The sequence below is a fragment of the Cygnus olor genome, chromosome 1 (assembly GCF_009769625.2).
Source record: "Cygnus olor isolate bCygOlo1 chromosome 1, bCygOlo1.pri.v2, whole genome shotgun sequence".
NCBI classification, from domain to species: Eukaryota; Metazoa; Chordata; class Aves; order Anseriformes; family Anatidae; genus Cygnus; species Cygnus olor.
Genome location: NC_049169.1, coordinates 140,292,915 through 140,312,709, shown reverse-complemented (window position 1 = coordinate 140,312,709; position 19,795 = coordinate 140,292,915). Strand labels below are relative to the sequence as shown.

Genomic DNA, 19,795 nt, shown 5'->3' with positions numbered 1-19,795 from the left:
ATTTGTATTAAGTATGCTTATGTTCAGATATATACATTGGATGAATTTATAAATCTGACACAGGGTTTTGACTGAGGTCAAATAAAACAGTTATCAACCACCTCGGAGTAAGAGTGTTTCTGGGTCATTGATACTAGAATTTATTTATTATTTATTTAAAAAAAAGGTTACCCTAGCAGATGGCCAGTAAGGTTAACAGACATACACCTAAAACTTTAAAATCTTTGTTTAGCTGCAGAGTGAGTGTGAGTCTTCCTATTCTGAAATAGAGCTGCTGAGAAAACAACTGGGAAATGAAAGAGCATCTCTGAAAAACCTGGAATCTTTGCTTGCATCCAATTGTGAGAGAGAATTTGAGTCACAGATAGCAAAGCAAGAAAAAGACTCCGAAATTCAGCTTCTCAAGGAACAGCTTTCTTTAGCGGAAAATAAGCTGTGAGTAAATGACCAGGAGAATATTGTATTTTTTTTTTTTTTAATTCTTCCCAATTATAAACAGATGGTTTATATTTAGCTCCATTTTTACCTTGGATACCTTGATAGCAGAATATACCAAAAACCTACTTTTAATTCTTCAGCTATAACCTGAAGGACGTTTCCATGTAGTGTTATATTTTACTCCAAAACAGAGTCAACTGCATGGTGTAGCTCTTCTTTTCATTTTGCTTAATTGCATTTGGTACCATACTTGGAGGGTTATGGCTGCTGTCTAATTGAAGCGTATTGGCTTTACAGTGCTGTGCAGAGCCGAGATTTTACTCAGCTCAGAAATACAACAGCGCAGCTAGAGTCAGAACTGGACATCACCAAAAGACAGCTGGGGACTGAGCGGTTTGAAAGGCAAGTACATGATTTTGTATTATGCTGCCTCCACCTAATTGGGGTGAAATACAATATAGTACTAAGATTTAAACTAATTAGAAGGATAAACAGCAAAGATTGTGTTTGCTTTGCTGTACATCTCCTGTGTGTTCAGAGGCTACTCATGTCACTGAACTTTGTGTGAAACATGCATTCTGTCTAAATTCCTTGTCTGCCAATGGAATGAGATACTGACGTGAGCTGCCCTCTGGAATGGCCTGTTTTAGGATGGGGTGGATCACTTTCCTGGAAATGCTTGTCTGTCTGCACTCATTTTCCTTGATTTATGGTGAGAGTCTAAGTGATTAGTTGGTTAAATGAGTAATTTATAGACTACTAGTCCTGTGAATGCTTCTTTTGGCTACATCTGCAGTAGAGGACTAAATCAGGACAGAGCATTGACTTGAGGGATACATACAATTTAAGTTATAATAGATACTCTGGAAGAATTTTAGCCTGTACCAACCTGCCTTCTTCCGAGTACTGCTTGGGACACAGAAGGTGCCAGGGATGGTTCCCAAATGACAATATGGAGGAAATTTTATTTTTTATTTAATGGGAGTGGGATGTGAGGAGAGAGTATAACAGTATGTACAGGCTGTTCCATATAATTTAGCCACAGGACCAGAGAACGGTCTCTGGCCTGCTTTATGAGTTAGTTTAGCTCTCTTGTCTTGGTGTCTTAAATAGTTTCTTATCTGTGAAGCAAAAATAGCAGTATTTCTCTATTTCATGGATGTATTGAGGATAAAAATACTACAGTGCCAAGCATTATTTTGGGTACATAAAGGAGATGACTAGAAGAAGCAGAGTGATGTGATTATAGCATAGGTTGAGAATGAGGTCTCCTGTTTAATTGTGGCAAATTGTTGATATTGTTCTCTCATAAGTAAGGATGAGGGCTTTGAAGGGAAAACCTCTACACTTGAGATTATGTGTCTTTTTAAGGATGAATTTCTTAAATATCACAGTGTATGTTTCAATTTCAAACTGGATTCTCCTTTATCCTGAAGTCATGGCAAAAGATGCAGAACTTTGGTGTTAGATGTGCGAGTCAGTTAAGGTGGCATTGCGTGCTTGGTCAGCTGCATAAAACAAGCAATATTGTGTACTAATGTAGCAGTACGTTTGTTTCAAAAGAAACTCAGTCTTCTTTAGATCTACTCACTTTCTACTCTTCTTTCTCCATTCACCCTGCGTGAATGCATCCATTTTGTAATGTTTGGGTATTCCCTGGTGGGGGATACAAATGTTGCTTCTTGAGGTGTTCAATGGCAAAATGTTGAATCAGCCTCGGTACTTAAGCTCTTCTCCTAGTTGAGGATAATTCGTTACTCACGTGGTTATTTACAGTTGCAGTAACATTAAGATTTAATTTACAATTTGTTAGCACCATAAATATTAGTGAGCCTCTTTCTGAGGCACAGATCCTTTGTTACCATTCTTGAAAAAAAATTCTCTTCAACTTCAGGGGAATTACAAACACAATCACCTGAATTGTTTTGGAAAGAACAAAGTTAGGTTGCGTTATGCAGTCTGTAAGTCAGTAGTTGCAAACACACTATGCAGAAAGAGATTTGCTAATCTGTCTTTCAGAGTATATTATGAATACCATTAAATCATTTAAAAAAAAAAAAGATGGCAAAGGAAATGGTAATGGCTATAAGATAACTGATGATTTTTGAAAAGTGCTTAGCCTGTGTCTAAAATTATTTTTATCTAGGGAACGTGCTGTACAGGAGCTTCGACACCAAAATCGTACAATCCCCTATCAGTTAAGCTCTACGTTAAGAACACCATCACCTGAATGTACACACCGTCGATCTCTGGATTGGTCCCTGGAAGGGTAAGCAGTTCAGCAACATTTAAGTTCCAAACACTGAAAAAAAAATAAAATGTTAGACTCTGATATTTCTTCTTGAAATATCGGCTCAATTCCACAGAATTACACTGCTCAAAAAAAGTTACAAGATTCAGGACCATAATCTTTTGATGGTACTCCTTTTATTTTGTTTTATTCAGCTATGTCAAAACTATATTGTTGATAGCAACCACTTGCACGAGGATGCTATAGCCATAAATTCTTGAAACAATAATAGTAATAATGTTACATAAAATCTCCACTTGACCTGCCATCATTTTGTGCAGCTATAAATATTTTCATATTTCCTACATAAAAGCTCATAACAATCCAGCCTTTCTTCTTCTAGTAGCTTTCAGAATCGTTTTTACTCCTTATATGTATATATCCGTGAGCATTTTTTCCAAGAAACATAAATGCATTCTAAAAGTCTTCAAACATATGTAACACTACAGAGGAACAAAGCCAATTTTCCTTTTAGCAGTCACTGAAAGGAACCTCCATTGTATACAGCTACTCCCATCAGATTCAGTCTGAGCTTAATTTCCTATTTGGTAGCTGCTTACTTGTTGCATCACAATTTTGATGGAGATAGATGGCAGCATGCATTAAAAATAATTGCCAGTTGAGAGGGAAAAATTCTCAATCCAAGATTTACAGGGAATTATTTCGGCTTTTGAGGTGGTTATGTATTTCCAAGATGAATTTTGTTAACAGTTTTGGTAACTCAGATAATTGATTCATCTTTGTTATCATGGACTCCTCTAAGTACTTAAGTCCTAGTAATACAAGGCAGGTTTCTTTGGGTCAACGAGATGGTCCTAGTGCCCTTAGTTGGAAAACACAGCAGTGCAAGCTTGTTACTTGGTCTACTTCTCTCTACTCAGAATACAGCATAGGTTTTAAATTTGTTGGAAAAAGCTCTGTATCATTTAGAACAATTTAATTTATTTTTTATTACCATAACATTTTCTTCTATTTTTGATAGTCTAAAGAAAAGAGGGTTCCATCATCGTATTGATAGAGGTGATTATGGTGCTGTTTCTATTTGTATCGACCCCTTATCAGGGTGATAATATTCCTTTCTAATTAGTAAACTAAATAAATTGGTTTAAATTAAAAACTGTTTAAATTTCATATCAAGACTAATCTTCTACAAACTAGATTATGAATTCAACTCCTTTCTTGTTTGCTTTTTGTATTGTTTTTCTCATTACTAGCCTGATGTGGCATGATCTGCTTTTGTAATTCCTATGGAACAAGGAGTTTAAATAAAGACTAAAAATAAATGATGTGAAGCAAGTACAAATACTTCGTTTGCTTAAGATCTTCAGCTGGTCTAAGCTAAAACTTTCTACATTAATTCAATGTAGCTTTTGAATGTAAATGAACTTCCATTTTTTTCTACTAAATTATTTTTAATTTTTGAGTGCCCAAGATACTAATATCATTCATAAATTTTTACTTAACCAGTTCTTTTTTATAATTTCTTGGCCAAGTGAGGAGAACTAGGGTTGTTCCAGATTTTTTTTTTTAATAAATGGTCTGTGTATTGATACAGTGATGAACAAAATAGCCTGTTTGAAAAGACTCTCCTGAGATAAAGAGGTCTAAATCTCAATCTGTCCTTTTATATAGGTGATTTGTATTTGTTTTACCTATGTCTGGGTGAGTGCTCTAATGTCCAAAATACTAAAGCTCTTTATACATTTGATGTTAAGAACTTAAGAGTTTGCATCAAGAAGACAGAACAGTAGAAATTACTGAAATATTTATAGATGATGAAATCATTTCCCTCCCAGCAAAATCTAGAAAGATTCAGAAAAAAATTGTTGAGACCAGGATGAAAGAAAGAAAAGACAATGTAAAGTATGACCTGACAGAGATTATATTAATGCAAATATTTGGGTGTAATCATCAGCAGAATCACAGAATTAATTAAGGCAATTTAAATGTATATACGAGTTGATGAAATGTGATCTAGCTGTAAGTTCCTGTTGGATTTGACGGAATGCAATACTAGAAGTAGACTTCTAGGAGGTGAAATTTCATTTTTTGATGCTTGAAGATAACTTACCAGAGGTTCAAAAAGATACTGTAGAAGACAATGACTTACTGGTGGAAAGGCGTCTTCCACATCTAATGCCTGCCTCTGCGGTGCATGAAGCATACTGAGACAGCAGTGCTGGAATCACTGTTCGACACCCTTCCTCCTCTACAGTATTTTTGTGTGTTATTTCAGCACACAGACCATGGTGGAAGATGAGTCAGGCAATCACCTTTTTATTTATTGAGAAGGTGCTATCAGAAGTAAACTGGACAGTAACTTTTTCTCATTCTCTCATCTTTGTGTCTTTATTGCCCCAGACTCCTTGTCTCAGTACAGTGAAATGAACATGCCTTGTATTTTGTCTTGCAGACCTGATTGAAAAGACTTTCTGTACAACTTTTGTAGATGATAGGAGTGCAAAGATTGTCTTTCTCTTCAGAGAGCATTATAGCACTTTTGCACAATACAGTCTAATTCTTCAAATCATCTGGATTGACTGCTGAAGAGACTGGAAGGCCTGCTTATATTGCTTTCAGAAATCTTAAATTTTTGCACATGGAAACATCAGAAAGTATTTCTATATTCACCGAACATTAAACAAATTAGACTTGGTTTTGTTTTGTTTTGTTTTCTAGGAATTCTTCATTCAAGGACTTTTAATGCTATATTCACAATGGCCTGTGAAGACCCTGCACATGATCTGGAGAGTTAGAGTTCAAGTTTAATTTTAATTTCATTATCATTTTTCCCTGCTGAATGCTTAATTTCATTAAATCTATTTCACAAATGCTTGCATGGGCTTTTGGACACTCTTAATGTTGTTCAGCAGGAAGAAATCAGTCTAGATGGCTTCCCTTCCCTCCTTTCTGCCATCTCTTTTATTTTTGTGTGATACAGCCCATCTCAGTAAACAGAGAAAAATGCAGGTTCTGTTGAATGTACTGACACTGTGCTTATTTTAAAAAGTGCCTTATTTTAAAAAGTGATATAACTGAAAAAGGGGATATAATATAACAATATGAAACTTTATAAAGGTGTCTATATTCAGGTGTTAGAATTTGAATGTATTGTTGCTGAACTGTGTGAAGATTATGCTTGAAAGAGTTTTTCTTTTTTTCCCCCTTAAAACCTGACCTACTCCTTAATTTGGCTAAAAGAGGATAGTGATGTCAGGAGATACAGCAGTGTTGTGATACCTATGTATGAAGATATGTATTTTTCGTATCTTTCTGATATAGGTATACACTTGAGGTGTGTTCAACTTTTGAGAATTTTACTACAACTGCACTGATTTTCTACTTAAAGAGCTTTTTAATATGAATGAATACTGTTTGGTGATAGTTATTGTTGCTTAATCTTGCTCAAAATTTCAGCTCTTTATATCATAATACTTGTCACTGTTATATATTTGCCAACTTTAAATGCCAGGAGGGAATGTAGAATTCTCTCCTAGAAACCAACTGGAAAATCCCTGCCTCTGTCTTTGGCAATATATAAATAATTCCTATTTAAATCAGTAAATTATTCACTTTTTGCTTTTGCTTTTTTTAAACAGTTCATCCTTCTTACTGTATTCCCTTCCTCAAAAGAAACAATACTTTATTCTTCAATGGAGGTGACTTGATTTTAATTTGTAGGTCCTGATTCTTCCTTCTTTATTTATGGCACTCTTACTCAGCCACGGAAGTCATTTCAGCAGTCACCAGTGTTAATGGGACTACTTGCAAGTAATAAAGACAGCGGGATCAGACTTAATGATATTGTACATTTCCTCATTATGCAGTTATTAAAAGGTATATTGTACGCTATTCCCAGATGAGAGAAGATGATCATCTCATCATCCCAGAAGATATGAAAGAGTGATACGTTGTTTTGCAGTCATATTGCCATGCAGATTTTTTAGAAGATCATCACAAAGAAGTTTGAGAAATGTGATCTTAGTCTGTAAAACTAATACCCTGTAATTCAGAAGACAAGATTAAAAGGTTAAATTAATATAAAATAGATAAAACTAGGTTCTTCCTGGGAGTGGATATGCTGTGCAGAGGGCTGTGTCCTAATATGTAATTCCTTAGTTGCAATGATGTTAACTTTTCCGTATAAGATCATAAAGAAGTCAGTAACTAGGTGCTCCCCTACCAAATGTTACAGAAGGTAAAAGCTCAAGATTCTTAAGCAATTTGGACTTTTATGTCTTTATGTAAGTAGAAAGGATTACAGGAATATGAGATTAAAAATATCAAGATGTAATAAACCTACTTTTTGTTAAAAAAAAAAAGTGATAAAGTGATAGGCTTTATTACTGGGATTAGCCTTTGTTTAGAAAACAGTATGGAAACAAGGACTTTATTTTTCTGCAAATTGCAAAAGGATCATCAGGTCATGGATGGGGCCAAAAGAACTTTTGTCAGTTCCAATGGGCTATAGACCTCCAGTGACTTCTGACAGCAATTAGTTGCTATATGATTATTCATAGTTAAAAAAAAAAAATCATTCAGGTGAGCATATTCAGAGAGCAAAGAGCAGTTGCACTGTAGTGGCAACCCTGCTACTTCTGACTTGATGCAAAGTCAGAAACTGAAAGAAAAAGAAAGAAGAAAGAAAAGCGAAAAAAGAATAATGAATTGAATTTGCTTAAATTTGCAAATAATACATTTCAGTTTAACAAAAAGCCTGCTTGTTGACACAAAATGTTTGCTGTAACCAAAGAGGACTTGAACAGTGTGTGTTTGTTGGGACTTGCGTGTATTGTTCTAGCAGTATATTCTAAAAATCTTCATACCAATGCTGAATGTGAAAGTTTGCTTCATCCTTAAATAAAAATAAATAATGAGCTCAGAATTTTGGAAGTTCTCTACTTCTGGTGGCAAATTCTCAAATCTTTTTTAACACATCTTAATTTTTCCATAAAGCAGGAAGTGCTATTGAATATGCCTGAAATGAAATGTATTATATTTTGTGACAGTGTCTATTTTCTTATCATGTTGTTTATGCATCATAGGGTGATTTTCTTGCTGTTGCTTTATTATAGTATTTTGTTTGGAAATAAACATATAAAAAATCTATTTACCATTTGTTTACATTTGTGACTTATTTATAACTGTGAACAATGCTATACTTAAAAACTTGATTTTTATACATTTTTAAATTACCATTTACCACAATATTTTTACAAAGGCAAGCCTAAATAAATATTTTTCATGAAATAAGAGCGTGTTGAACTTGATCTCAGATATTGTGCGATGATCTAAAATGATCTGTTTTGCACAACAAAAGAGCCTATAGTATTTTTAAAAGGGTTCAGGTTCTTCGGCAGCAATGTTTTTGTAATTTCTAGCCACTGTTTTTGGAGCTATTTCATTTAATTTTGCTTACTTGTGGCTGTGGAAACTGTTATCATTAACCACTAAAAGGTATTTTCCTTGAGCATAACTGGTTGTCAGGATTTGTAGATTAAAGAACTTGGTGCCTTTGGTATCCTCCATCCTTAGTCTCTTCTTCATCCTAGAAGAAATAGAAGCTACTACTTACAGGAAACAGTATCTCTGCTTACACATATAGTTCTAACAAAGAGGAAGAATTCATTGTTTTGCTGGGCAGAAGTATTTCACTGTTTTGTTTGTTTGTTTGTTTGTTTTTTCTAAAATCTATGCAGGCAAACTTTCAGCAGCATTTGAAGCCATATACCTACATGATTTCTGCTGCAGTCTCCACTGAAAGTCAACCAGATTTATTTATTTTTTATCATTTTTCTGTTCAGTCACTAATAAAGCTTGATCTTCACTAACATGTAATCAGAGTTAAGATTCTGGTGCCAGTGTTAAAACAAGTGTTTTTAGCTTTTATCCTGAAATAATGATCATGGCGTGGAGTGGCAGTGGTAGTACCAGAGAGAACTATTTTTTTCCTTTCTTCTGAGGACAACTAATCCGGTCAGTGTCACTGCAGGCTGTAGAGTTTTAAGACAGCCACATGGCTATTAGCACCAGATGCACTTTAGCAGCTCAGTTTACTCTTGCTTTTTGTATATTTATTTTATCTGATTTTGTTCTTAAATGTTACAATAAAATGCATATGAGGTTAGTATATATGGAATATTTAACTAGGTGGCATTAACTCCTATTTTCATTTCTTGGTGATTTCAGTATTTCAGCCATGCAATGAGGAATAAAAGTTGTGTTACTGATACAGACTACGCAGACTGGACTGTCTGTAAAAAAAAGAAAAAAAAAAGTGTCATCTTTTATTAAAAGGAGACTTTATATATTTTTTAACATATCTTGCACCCTTAATAACCTTTCCTCTGATCTACTGGACCTTCACATTCATTTCCAGCAGAGGGAGTATGTGGAATGAAGATGAATGAATTACAGCTGTTGCGGTATTCACACACACAGTTACCCAAACACGTGGAAAGATATTTCACAGTTGATTTTACATTTCGGACACTTCCCATGCAGAAGAAAAACAGCTTGATTAGATGGACAAAAATCTCACGTGACTTGACTTGGTTTGACCATGTTGAAACACGCATCCCTGTATCATGACAAGGATCGGATTTTTTATTAACAAACTTTTAAAAAAAAAACAAAGTTTGCTTATAATTAAAACATTCTGTATAGGACACGGCCTGAAATGATGTCTCCATCAAATGGATTTTTTTGACCTGACTCACTAGTAAATTGCTGGTTTAGTTTTTTCTGAAGGTCTCCCACATTTGACTTGTATTAAAACCCATAAAGCAATATTATCATTTACTTTAATAGATGTAAAAGAAGCCCAAACTTAGTTTTAAGTGTCCTAGGTTGTGCCTTCTCATGCACTTCGTATTTTCAGAGTTTTTCTTTATTTTCTGAGGTGGGGGAAGAACAAACATTTTTATCTCGAAGGCAGCCAACACCCAGGCAATTCCATAGAGTACACAAAGCAGGAGCCTTTGTTGGAACCTCGCAGGTGAACAATGCGCTTCTCAGGCCTGCTTTGGACAAAGACACGTCTTTCCTTCACGCAGTGATATTTTTTTAAGTTACCATTGACAGAATAGCTTGTGCGTTTTAAAAACGGTGCTACTTAACAGGGATAAAATGTCTAAGTAGATTTATTTCCTGGCCTGCAGCGGCTGCTCCAGAAGTAACGCAGACATGAAGTTTGGGCGTCAGGCTGATCCCGCACCCCTCTTCCCTTCCCTCACCCCTCCAGCTGCCCCCAACCCGCCCCAGAGCCCCGCCTCGCCGCCTCCCCGACCCGGCCTGCCCCGGCTGCCGCTCCCTGGGCCGGGCCGGGCCGGGCCGTGCCGGGCGAGGCAGGTGGCGGCCGGGGCGGAGCGGAGCGGATCGGAGCAGGGCGGCCCCAGCAGGTGGCCGCAGGTTGGCGGCTCCGGCGCGGAGCCCTCGGAGGGGCCGCAGCCGCCTCGCTCGCTCCCCGGAGCCGCCCGCGGGCACCGCTCCCTGCCGCCCGCGTCCCCCCCTCCTCGGGCTGCGGCCTCGCTCCTCCAACCGGCCCCAGGTGAGTGAAAGCCGCTCCCCACGGAGCCTCCGGCCCCCGGAGGGGAGGCAGCGGCACCGGAGGGGGCGAGGGAAGGGCCCGTCCCCTCGGGGCTGCCGCCGGGACCCCCCCGCCTCAGCACCCCCCGGCCGCCATTTCGCGGCGGGCCGGGGGCGAGGGCGCTGGAGGCCGCCCGGGCTGGAACCGCCGCCGGCTTTAACGCGGCTTAAGCGCCCCGGGCTGGCTCGCAGGGGTGCGGAGAGGCAGCTGCTTCCCCCTCGCTGCTCAAACTGCTCCTAAACTGCCGGGCCGTCTTGATAAGGTCGCTGCTGCGTGGTCTGACGTTAGCCGAGATGTTGGAGCTTCTCCCTGGTGCGCCATGGACGTGGACTGCTGCTGCTCGCCTGTGTTAACAAACTTCCTAACTCGTTAACTTGTGTTAAGAGACTTAACTCATTAACTTGAGTTAACGAACTTCCAGTAATCTCCCCAGCTATGTGGGAGTCTTCACGTTTTGAGAGATTGATCTGGGGACTGAAGGCACTATCCCACCAGCTTTGCCGTACAATTAACTTATCTTCAATACCAATATAAACTCTAATTATTAGCATATTTCCACTCCTCTTACAAATCTACGTTTTTTCTATAACTAGTTTAATTCCGTTTACCTTCCCCAGACTCACACTCACCTTAGACTTTGTGTACATCTAACTACCAAGGCAATACGAATGCCAGCTAGAAGCATGCACTGGACTGCACCTCACATCATTTATCTGAAAGTAAATCGTTATTCCAGGTTGACACACACACAAGATCTTCCAGAAGTTTTTTCTCTTTTTCTGTTTTTCCACTATAAATCTAACATACCATAATTAGCTCCCATAAATCTTTCTTCAGCTGGAAGTCAGCGCCGTGTATTCTCCTCTATTTGTCATCATTAAAAAGCTCGTTTGCTTTATCACTCGCATGTCATTAGCCTCCCAAAATAGTAACCATGCATCAAAGCCCGTTTGATGCTGATACGGGGCCGTATATCATTTCTGCCTTGGAGTAATTTCTCGTTCCTTGTACCGCCATGGCAGTAACACCAGGCTGGGGCACCAGCCCTTTGCGGTGCAACACGATGCAGATTGTTTTTATGTAAATCTTAAGTGGGAGTGAGCTCTCATCAGCAGTTTCTACAGGGCAAAGATTAGATTACGGAAGGCAAAAATGTAACGTTATTACTGGCGCTTGCCTTCTAGCTCTTTAATCATTGAAAGAAGGCAGGTTGGTGAGAGGAGTTGGCTGATCATTAAAGGCAAGGGAGCAGGTGCGCCTGGCTTGATCCGCTGATGAGGTAGGAACTTTCCGTGGTTGGAGCGAGGGGTAATTAATTTGCCTATCTATAGACGTCAGAGTTTATAGACAGTAGGCAGTCTGGTTTTGTTTTCATAATGACCTTGTGAACTTCACTTGTACTGTGTTTTTAATTAAAAGCGTTTTCTTTCGCACAAAGCGTGCCTGTGGGTGTGTAGTCTGAGCCTTCTCCTGACGTGGAAACGCAGCCTCTGCGGTCGTGGCTGCTGCTGCTGCTGTCGGGAATGGGGCTGTGAGTGCCCCGCAGGAGCTCTCCGGAGACCGGGGTCCTGCTGCATGCTGCCTGCAGCTGTGCTGGCATCTGGAGCTGCCTCGTCTCGCACGACACCCACAGCTGCGCCCCGAGTTCAGTGTCCGTAGTTGTGGTGGGAGAGCAGCAAGGGAGGGAAAAGAAGGAGCTTCATGGTAACACAGGCTGTTACCGAGAAGCTACAAATGTGATTAAAAAATTTAGATGTCTCAGGCAAATATTTATCGCAGTAGCAAAGCTACATTTCAGACTCAGCAGGACTAAAGCGAGCTCATCGATGTCCAATAATTTGGAGTCTCCTTCTCTGGAGATACTCAAAACCCACCTGGGTACCATCCTGCGCAATGTGCTCTAGGTGATCCTGCTCAGCAGAGTGGTGGACCAGATGATCTCCAGAGGTCCCATCCAACCTCAACCATTCTGTGAGCCTGTGATAACAGGAGACCAGTTCTCCCTGTTTGAAGATTTAACGAAGAGATGTTGCCTCCCAGAGCATCCTCTCGCTCCACTCTTGGTGTCAGAAGTGCAGCTTGATACCAGCACAGCCAGTATCTATCTGGTATGGTGTAACCAAGCCGTGCTGTGGGCAGAAACCCTGCCAAGCACTCGTTGTGCAGAAGGCAAAGGTTTTTTTTAAGTCTGTTTTCAGTGGTGTAAGTCCTGCACAGCTGGAGTACATCACTTTTCTTGCCCTCTGAGGTCCTGTTACCAGTCAAAGCACTGGCTTTGGCTCTTTAAATGTAGTATATATCTAGCAATGCACAACTCACTTACCTCCACGTTTCCAGGTGTCTCAGAGTGTCTTTCTGGAACTGAAGGTGCCAATGAACTGAGTGTGTTTGTTTTGTATCAACCCAAAATATTAAAGGACATGGATCTGAATGAACATGGGAATCTGTCTTGGGAAGCAGTAGAAGGAAGGCTGTGTGTGCCGGGATTGTAACACGCTCATGTAGAAAAAACTACTTAATTTCTCAGCTTTGTATGCTCTGAAATAGAGTTAACAATCACAGGAGAGAGGAAAATTTATTCTTAAAGCAATCAAATGTAATGTGCCCATGGTATTAAATATACAGTCTTCTCCTACAGAGAGATTTGGGGTTCTGTATTATTAAAGAGCAAAGAGAGGCTACGCAAAAAGGTCAGGGAAGGAGACCATTAACTTGCACATTTTGTTATGGAAATTGAATTATTCTTCTCAATTCTTCAGGTTTGGCAAGGCTGGGTCCTCTCAGTTCATGTTTTTGGATCAGCCACAAGTCCCTCCTCGTACTCCCCAGTGCTTTCTCAGGGTAGCGCCGCAGCCTCTCCACCGCCCCACGTGAAGATGACTAAGCTGTGATCTGCTCGTGCAATGTGTGTGGTGCCATAAGTCACTAGCAGAAACGTTCTTCTAATCTGGGAGCAGATTTGATTAACGTTTTGCAGGTAGATGTTGCGGGTCCTCCCAAAGTGCAGCGAAGAAGGCAAGGGGGTCTTTGGCTGCTCTGAACTACGTTTACAATGGAAGGTTTTAAAAACACATGTGAAAGTGAGCGGTGCGATCGGAGCAGTAACGCTGGAGTCATTCAATTTTTGGTGGCTGCAAAGTGTGAGCATTGTGTATTGCAAAATGGTGAGTGTAAAGTGCCTACATCTGTTCGATGAGTTACAGCGAGGGGGAGCTAAAAGCCTTGGCAGTCCAAAATGAAGCAAATGGGTCTGTCGGCACCTGGGGGAAATATGGACAGCAGTCAGGAGTGTAGTGTGAACGTATTAGTAGAGGTTTCTGCAAAAGCAATCAGCAGTGATGTTTTTAATGTTGCTGAGATTTAAATAAGCATTGTTTTGATTTCAAGGGGAGCATTTTATTGCGTTCATACCTCTTGCAAGTCCAGCAACACCTGGTGGCCATACCCTCTGTGCAGCCTCAGCTGGAGCCAACGAAATTCCTCTTGGCAGTCACGGCTCATCCGGCTGTGTTTGGAGGAACTGACCCAACAGCAACACGTCTTGGTGCCCTTCAGGCAGCAGGTGGTGCATCCGCCTTTGTGGAACGTACTCGAAATGCAGCTTGGAAGCAAGCTTCGCTGTGCTTACTGGAGATGCCTTAATTTCTGTCAATTTTTGAAATAATTCGAGAGGAAAATTAAATTGATGACTCAGGAAATACTTGTGTCGAAATAGGTATAAGAGACACGGTGGGATTTCTTTAGCTGTTTGTCACCATTGAATTGACTCTTGGTGACCCTGAAAGAGCCTCGCAGTGTGTATTTACTTAGGGCGTGCAGACTTTAGCCTGTTGATGCTCAAAGAGCATGCGATAAAACTGGACACAGATTTCGTTGGTATGTCTTCCAACACATGTCGTTTCCCTCGGGAGTCTCAGGCTCGTGGTTCTCCTTGGTGTCAGGTGGTTCAGGACAGACCTTATCAGTCAGCCAAGGGAATATGTGAAGATAAGGATGGGCCAGAAACCCATGTGTACACGGTGGTCGGTATATTTGGTGGTATCTTCTACAAACTAGTCCTTTGATGGAGCCTGTTGCTAAGGCAAGGCAGAAGTAGCTTTAAAAAGACTCCTCTGAGAAAAATATCTTGGTAGACCAAAGTACAACCTTTTCTTTTATGGGTACACTTATGGTCTTAGGTATGATGCACAGGTCTAAATTTACAAGGGAAAGACACACTTTAGAGAGTACACGGAGTTATAAAAAGCGCTTCAGCTCTGCACTGCTAAGCGACAGTCTCCATAAACAGTTTATTATATTCTATGGATAAAAATACACAATAGCTCCAGCTTTCTACACAGCAAAGCAGTTTATTTTCTTTGAAAGGCAATTTGTTTTGAATTACAATGAGTTTCCATTTTTTTCCCAGGAGGTAATTTTAAAGTGTGCTTTGTTTTTTCATCTGTAGCACACGAAGGTACCGGGCAGGGGAGAAAAGTAGCGGTTTTATACCTTTGTATCTGGTAGTGATGAAGTGAGATGGAAAGATTACCCAGTTTGTCTTCCTTCATGCCGTTCTTTTCTTATCACATCAGCTTCAGCAACTCTGCTATTTAAGGAAGAATAGAATAACAAAAGCACATCTTCATCTCCTAATTCGCTGTCTAATACTATAGAAGCTATAAATACCCAATAACACGGAGCCTAAAGAAGGATTTAGATGCATAGATAAAAAGGCACTGCCTGCTATAAAAATTAGGAAATCCGGAAATCTTACAGTAGTGATGTGCTTCCCCAAAAAGCTCAGTCTCTGAGCTTTTTGCAAGGTTTTGGGGCGGAAGCAGGGGCTGCACTGCATCAGCTGGCCACGGGGACTTCAGTATGGGACTGCAAAGGGGACACTGCAAAGTGCGGGGACACTGCAAAGCATCCGTGTGGCCGAGGTCTCCGCGCTTGTTGGGCTGCAAAGCGGAGAGATGCTGAATTAACATCAGTTTGCCTGCTGCCCTGCAACAAAAAGGCATGCCTTTCCACCGCGGTCTGTTATTTACTTAATAATGTGTTAGCTTTAAGAACATGTTGTGCAGAAAAGCACTGGGACAGGAGGAGGATTACTGGCACTGCTTAGCGGTACTCACCGGTGGACGGAAATAGGGCACCAGTGAAGCTGAGGAGTAGCTGGTTTAGTCCCGCTGAAACTTTAGGTTTGGTTTCCATCCCTGTCTATTGCATTGTGGGCTGGAAGGTGTTGATCAAGTAGTGTGCTCCAGCATGCCTTCTGTTACGTGGAAGTAAGCGCTCATGGAGGCTGGGTAAGCGTTCACCCCAAAATCTGCATCAGAACAGGCAATCTGGGAAGGTCTTTGGGGCTGGAAATCACAGAGGTGACGAGAGAGTGTCCCCAAAACTTTTTATTTTGCGTTTCTCTTGGAGGTGGGGGGTAACCAAGGTTTGTATCAAAGGATAAGCGATGCCATTTTTATAAATATAAATTAGAATCAAAACTGTGCAGGGGTGATGTGGTCTTTGGAAAAACTATAGGTGGCAGCATCCTAATAAAATAGCTCAATTGGTGTCTTCAGCCAAAGAGGGATCAGTCCTTAGTGCCTTCACTGATGCGTCATGAACAAAGGTACAAAAGAGTGTGAATGAAAAGAGCAGATGAGAAACTTGTGGGAGCTGATCACCGGTTAAGCCAGCAGTTAAAACGGGTCGATCAATCTCCTAAATCCGTGTCCTGGGTTTTGTAAGCATGAATGAACGTGCAGACAGGCACAGCTCCTCCTGGCTGCCTTGCCCGGTCCGTTCAGGTCAGCACCCGTAGCTGGGTTTTGCTGGTTCTGGCACAAGATCCAAGCGTGAAAAAGGAAACGCTGTCCTCATCAGCAATTCTCTTCCAGGATTTAGAAAGGGAGCTTTTAAAGAAAGACAAGTTCGTGTGAGTGGAGGGAGGTGCGCTGAACTCCTGTAAGTGGCTCCTGGCTTCGGGGCACGGAAGGTGTGCTGAGTCCCAGGCAGCCTGGTGTGTTGAGAGGAGCGCTCATGCTTTATGACAGCCAGGCATATTCCAGGTATCTTAAATTTGCTTCCAAAAATAAATGCGTACAAGTTACCTCTGGGGGAAAAAAATAGTCTTTTTTCATTTATTTATATTATTTCTGTCCCTCCTGCTTTCCATTAAGGCTTACGGGACCAGTGAATGTGGCATATTATCCTGGGTTGGTGCATACTATCATTTTTTCCTAGTGTGTTAATTGCTTTATAGCAGAAATGGGATTTTTTTTTTTCTCACAGAAAGAGGGGACTTTCAGGCCCATTTGGCAGGGCACAGGTTCACTTTCTGTCTTGTACACATGTATCCTCCCCAAATCACTCAGCTGCAAGCGATGTAAGTCGTAGACTATATCTGGTTCATGGGTTTCTTGTTCCTTACAAGCTTGCTTTATAAAATGTTGTCCAATTTACTGCTCTCCAATATTCCTATCACATATGTGCTTATCTCAAAGTTTATTTGATTCAAAATAATGGGAGCTATGGTAGACAATACACGCGATTTTTTTTTTATCTCACAGCCTAGCTCCTTTTCACATCTTTCTCGAAGCGAGATGAAAGTAGGAAGAAATTATGCTGCAGCAGACTGTGAAGTCAGCTTATCTAATTGCTGCTGAACGTGTTGATGGAGAGTGCTGTGATTTTTTACTAGTTCCGCCTCTTAAATAAAGTTGGGGTGATAACTGTGGCTGGGTGTTTTATATGGGTTGCACAGATCAGAGTTCTGGGTAACGTGCATCAGGGGGAGGATGCTGGGGAAAAAGCAAAGCGTCACTGTGCAAATAATGTGTTCTTATGACTTCAATTCCCTTTTAATTACTTCCTCAAAAGCCCTTTCACGGCCTACTTAATACTTAACTATTTCTGCCTGTCTTGTAACTGCCTCGTGCTGGCAGGTAATGCTGGAATTTCCCTGTGCAGCTTCCATGACAGCTTTGCTTATTTGCTCGCAGATAGCCTTGAAGCAAGACCTCGAAGCAGAATATGGAGGTGTTATTTTTTATTCATCTGGGAGAAGAGGGAGCAGGAGGGAAAGGCTTGTAGTATTATTCTTGTATCGTCTTCCATAAGCCAGCAAAATGGGTTGGAGGCATTATTCTCGGGTGCCTAGGGATTAAAAGAAAAGGTGACTCTAGGACTGCGTCTGAACATGGAAAGCTCAGAGTACGTCTGCATTACTGAACGTAGATGTGCTGCATCAGTGTTGTTGCTCTGTCTGGGTTGTATCTGTGTCTCTGTTATTTTCCTGCTCTTTCCCAGCTGACGTGCCTTAGCTTTCAAGGAGAGGAAGGTTGAGTCTGAGGCTGAGAGGCAGCTGCAGAGCACCTCAGACATGCCCCACATCTGCGTGGTTTGGGGAACTGGACACGGACGATAAACCTGTGCTCCTGACCAGTGCCCGGGAGCATCCCTGAGCTGGATCTTGTGTCCTGCCTGGAGCATGATCATCTGTGATCCTGGACTGCTGGGGCAGAGTTGGGCACAGTCCTGGAGGCATGCAACAGAGGGCAGGAGGTGTGGGCTGGACTGTACTAGTCATACCATAGAAAGAGATTTTGTCATTGCCCCGAGAGATGTCAGCAGGTGAGGGTTTAGTGATATCGGAGCGGAGGGGAAATTGCTTCTTCTATTTCAATGTGTTTTTTTAAAGCTTATTTCTATTTTCTGTGCCAGCCTGCGGTGCGTTTTTGCAGTACTGTATGAATGATTTGAGTTTGATCCCGCAGTGACAGAGAGCTCTTCCCGTCAGCAGGGCAGGAGAGGTCACTCGTACGTTGCTTTGAGGGGCAGTGGGAGCAAACGCCGAGCTTCCCACAGCCACAGCCGATGCTTCCCTCGACACGTCTGAGGCAGAGGTAAGGTCAGTGGGCAGTGGGGTGCTGGTGAGGGTAGCGGTTCTCTGGAACAAATTATTCAGCGTATTGCTGCCTTATTTTTTTCCCCATTAGATTATAGCCCCAACCCTAAAGATGATGTCGCGCAGTGCTGCTGTAAGCAGAAGACATTCTGGGTTTAACCAGGCCCTGTGCACTAGTGATGGATCACGTGAATCTGATAAATTCGTACGGCAGGACTCGTGGCTTTGGGGCTCGTTCTTGAAGCCAGATTGTGCCTTATTTGCTGCTAAAGGCGTAATAGAATTGCCCATTGATTTCTCTGCAGCCAGGTCCCCCGAGGGATTTATTCACTCAGGGATTAAAATTGTTCCACGGTCGTCTGGTTTGTTTAAAACTTATCTTAAATTCTTAATTGGAGACAGCGACCTCAAAAATAGCCAAAACCTTCCATTATCCTTATGGGGAAAAAGAAGATGTACAAAAAACAATATTCTAGCCACTGAACCATTTTTATACCTCCAGTTTTATATATCCCTTGTTTCTGTTTGTCTTGAAACTCAAAAATGAGTTTATGTATCTGCCTGATGAATTTGTTTGGAGTGGAAGGAAGCCAAGAATTATTTTAACAAATGTTTTAGCTTGACGCTGAATACGGAGGCTTAGTTTGCCAAGCTGGAAAAGTGAATAACGAGGCAGTTTTTGTGAGGCTTGTGCAGGGCGTGGGTCATCTTAAATGTCAGCTCCAATCTGTGTTATATTGTTATCCGTAGAGGAGCATATACCGTGAATGAATCGACACGTTCTCCTCACCAGCTTCACGTTTCTCAGAAACAACTGATTAATTTTGAGAAACCGTGGCACGCGCTGCAGTCAGCGGAGAAGCCAAAGGAGCTTCAGAAAATCTGATCTTCTCTTTGCTGGACAGAATTTCCCAGGTACCTGCTTCCCCTGTGTATGTGTCCGAGGGAGGGTGCCGTGACAGCGAGGTGTCTGGTAAGCCGGGCTGCAAAATGCCATGAGGGGCATTGCTGTGAAAGACTGATGGAGACCGGGACAGGAGGGGGGACTTTTTGGCACAGCTCTTGTTGTGGCCTCATGGTTGTGGCTCACCGGCTTCTTTGGGCAGGTTTGCTGCTGTGAATTCTTTCTGCAACTGTGGAAGGGATCAACGAAACTCAACCAAAAGTGGGGCTGCTGCTGCTGCTGCTTCCACTTTTGCACGGGCATTTGAGAACACGGAGTAACGGGTGTGGATAAACCATGCTTGGGCAAGTCGGAACGAGGAGCTGCTGCAAGGTCAGAATTGGGGCGGTGGCCCTGCATTCGCTTCAGTTCAGGCAAAACCAGGCAATTTTAGTAAGTTTCAGCTAATGTTAATTTCTGGTGATGAAAACCAGAACAAATCCTGATGATTTAAAAACAAAAAACCACCACTTTGGGTCCGTGGATGAATCAGGATTCAACTAAGAAGAGGGAGGCGTCTCTGAGCATCACTCCTTACTTTGTTCTGCCACCAGTGAGGTGGTGCTCTGTCATTAGGCCTTTCAGGGAACTTTTCCCAGCACCTGTTCTGGGTCTCTCATGGACTTGCTGCTGCCATTTCTGTACTGT

At 41.4% G+C, this 19,795-nt stretch overlaps 2 protein-coding genes across 8 annotated transcripts in view; both read left to right on the top strand.

The window, feature by feature from the left end:
• The window catches only part of TSGA10 (testis specific 10), a 38,909-nt gene extending 30,089 nt beyond the window's left edge, over window positions 1–8,820 (top strand). For 6 of the 7 annotated variants that reach the window (XM_040545643.1, XM_040545551.1, XM_040545317.1 and 3 more), the window contains 4 exons: window positions 233–435; window positions 736–840; window positions 2,585–2,707; window positions 5,408–8,820. In XM_040545643.1, the coding sequence (XP_040401577.1) occupies window positions 233–435; window positions 736–840; window positions 2,585–2,707; window positions 5,408–5,432 (456 nt within the window). In that variant the 3' untranslated portion in view covers window positions 5,433–8,820. Of the gene's footprint in view, window positions 1–232; window positions 436–735; window positions 841–2,584; window positions 2,708–5,141 lie in introns of all 7 variants that reach the window. The other variant, XM_040545562.1, reaches the window with a different exon arrangement.
• A 1,355-nt stretch (window positions 8,821–10,175) lies between these two features.
• The window catches only part of CRACDL (CRACD like), a 64,230-nt gene continuing 54,610 nt past the window's right edge, over window positions 10,176–19,795 (top strand). The window contains exon 1 of the mRNA XM_040544006.1: window positions 10,176–10,277. The gene's annotated coding sequence lies outside the window, so the exon portion shown is untranslated. The remainder of the gene's footprint in view (window positions 10,278–19,795) is intronic.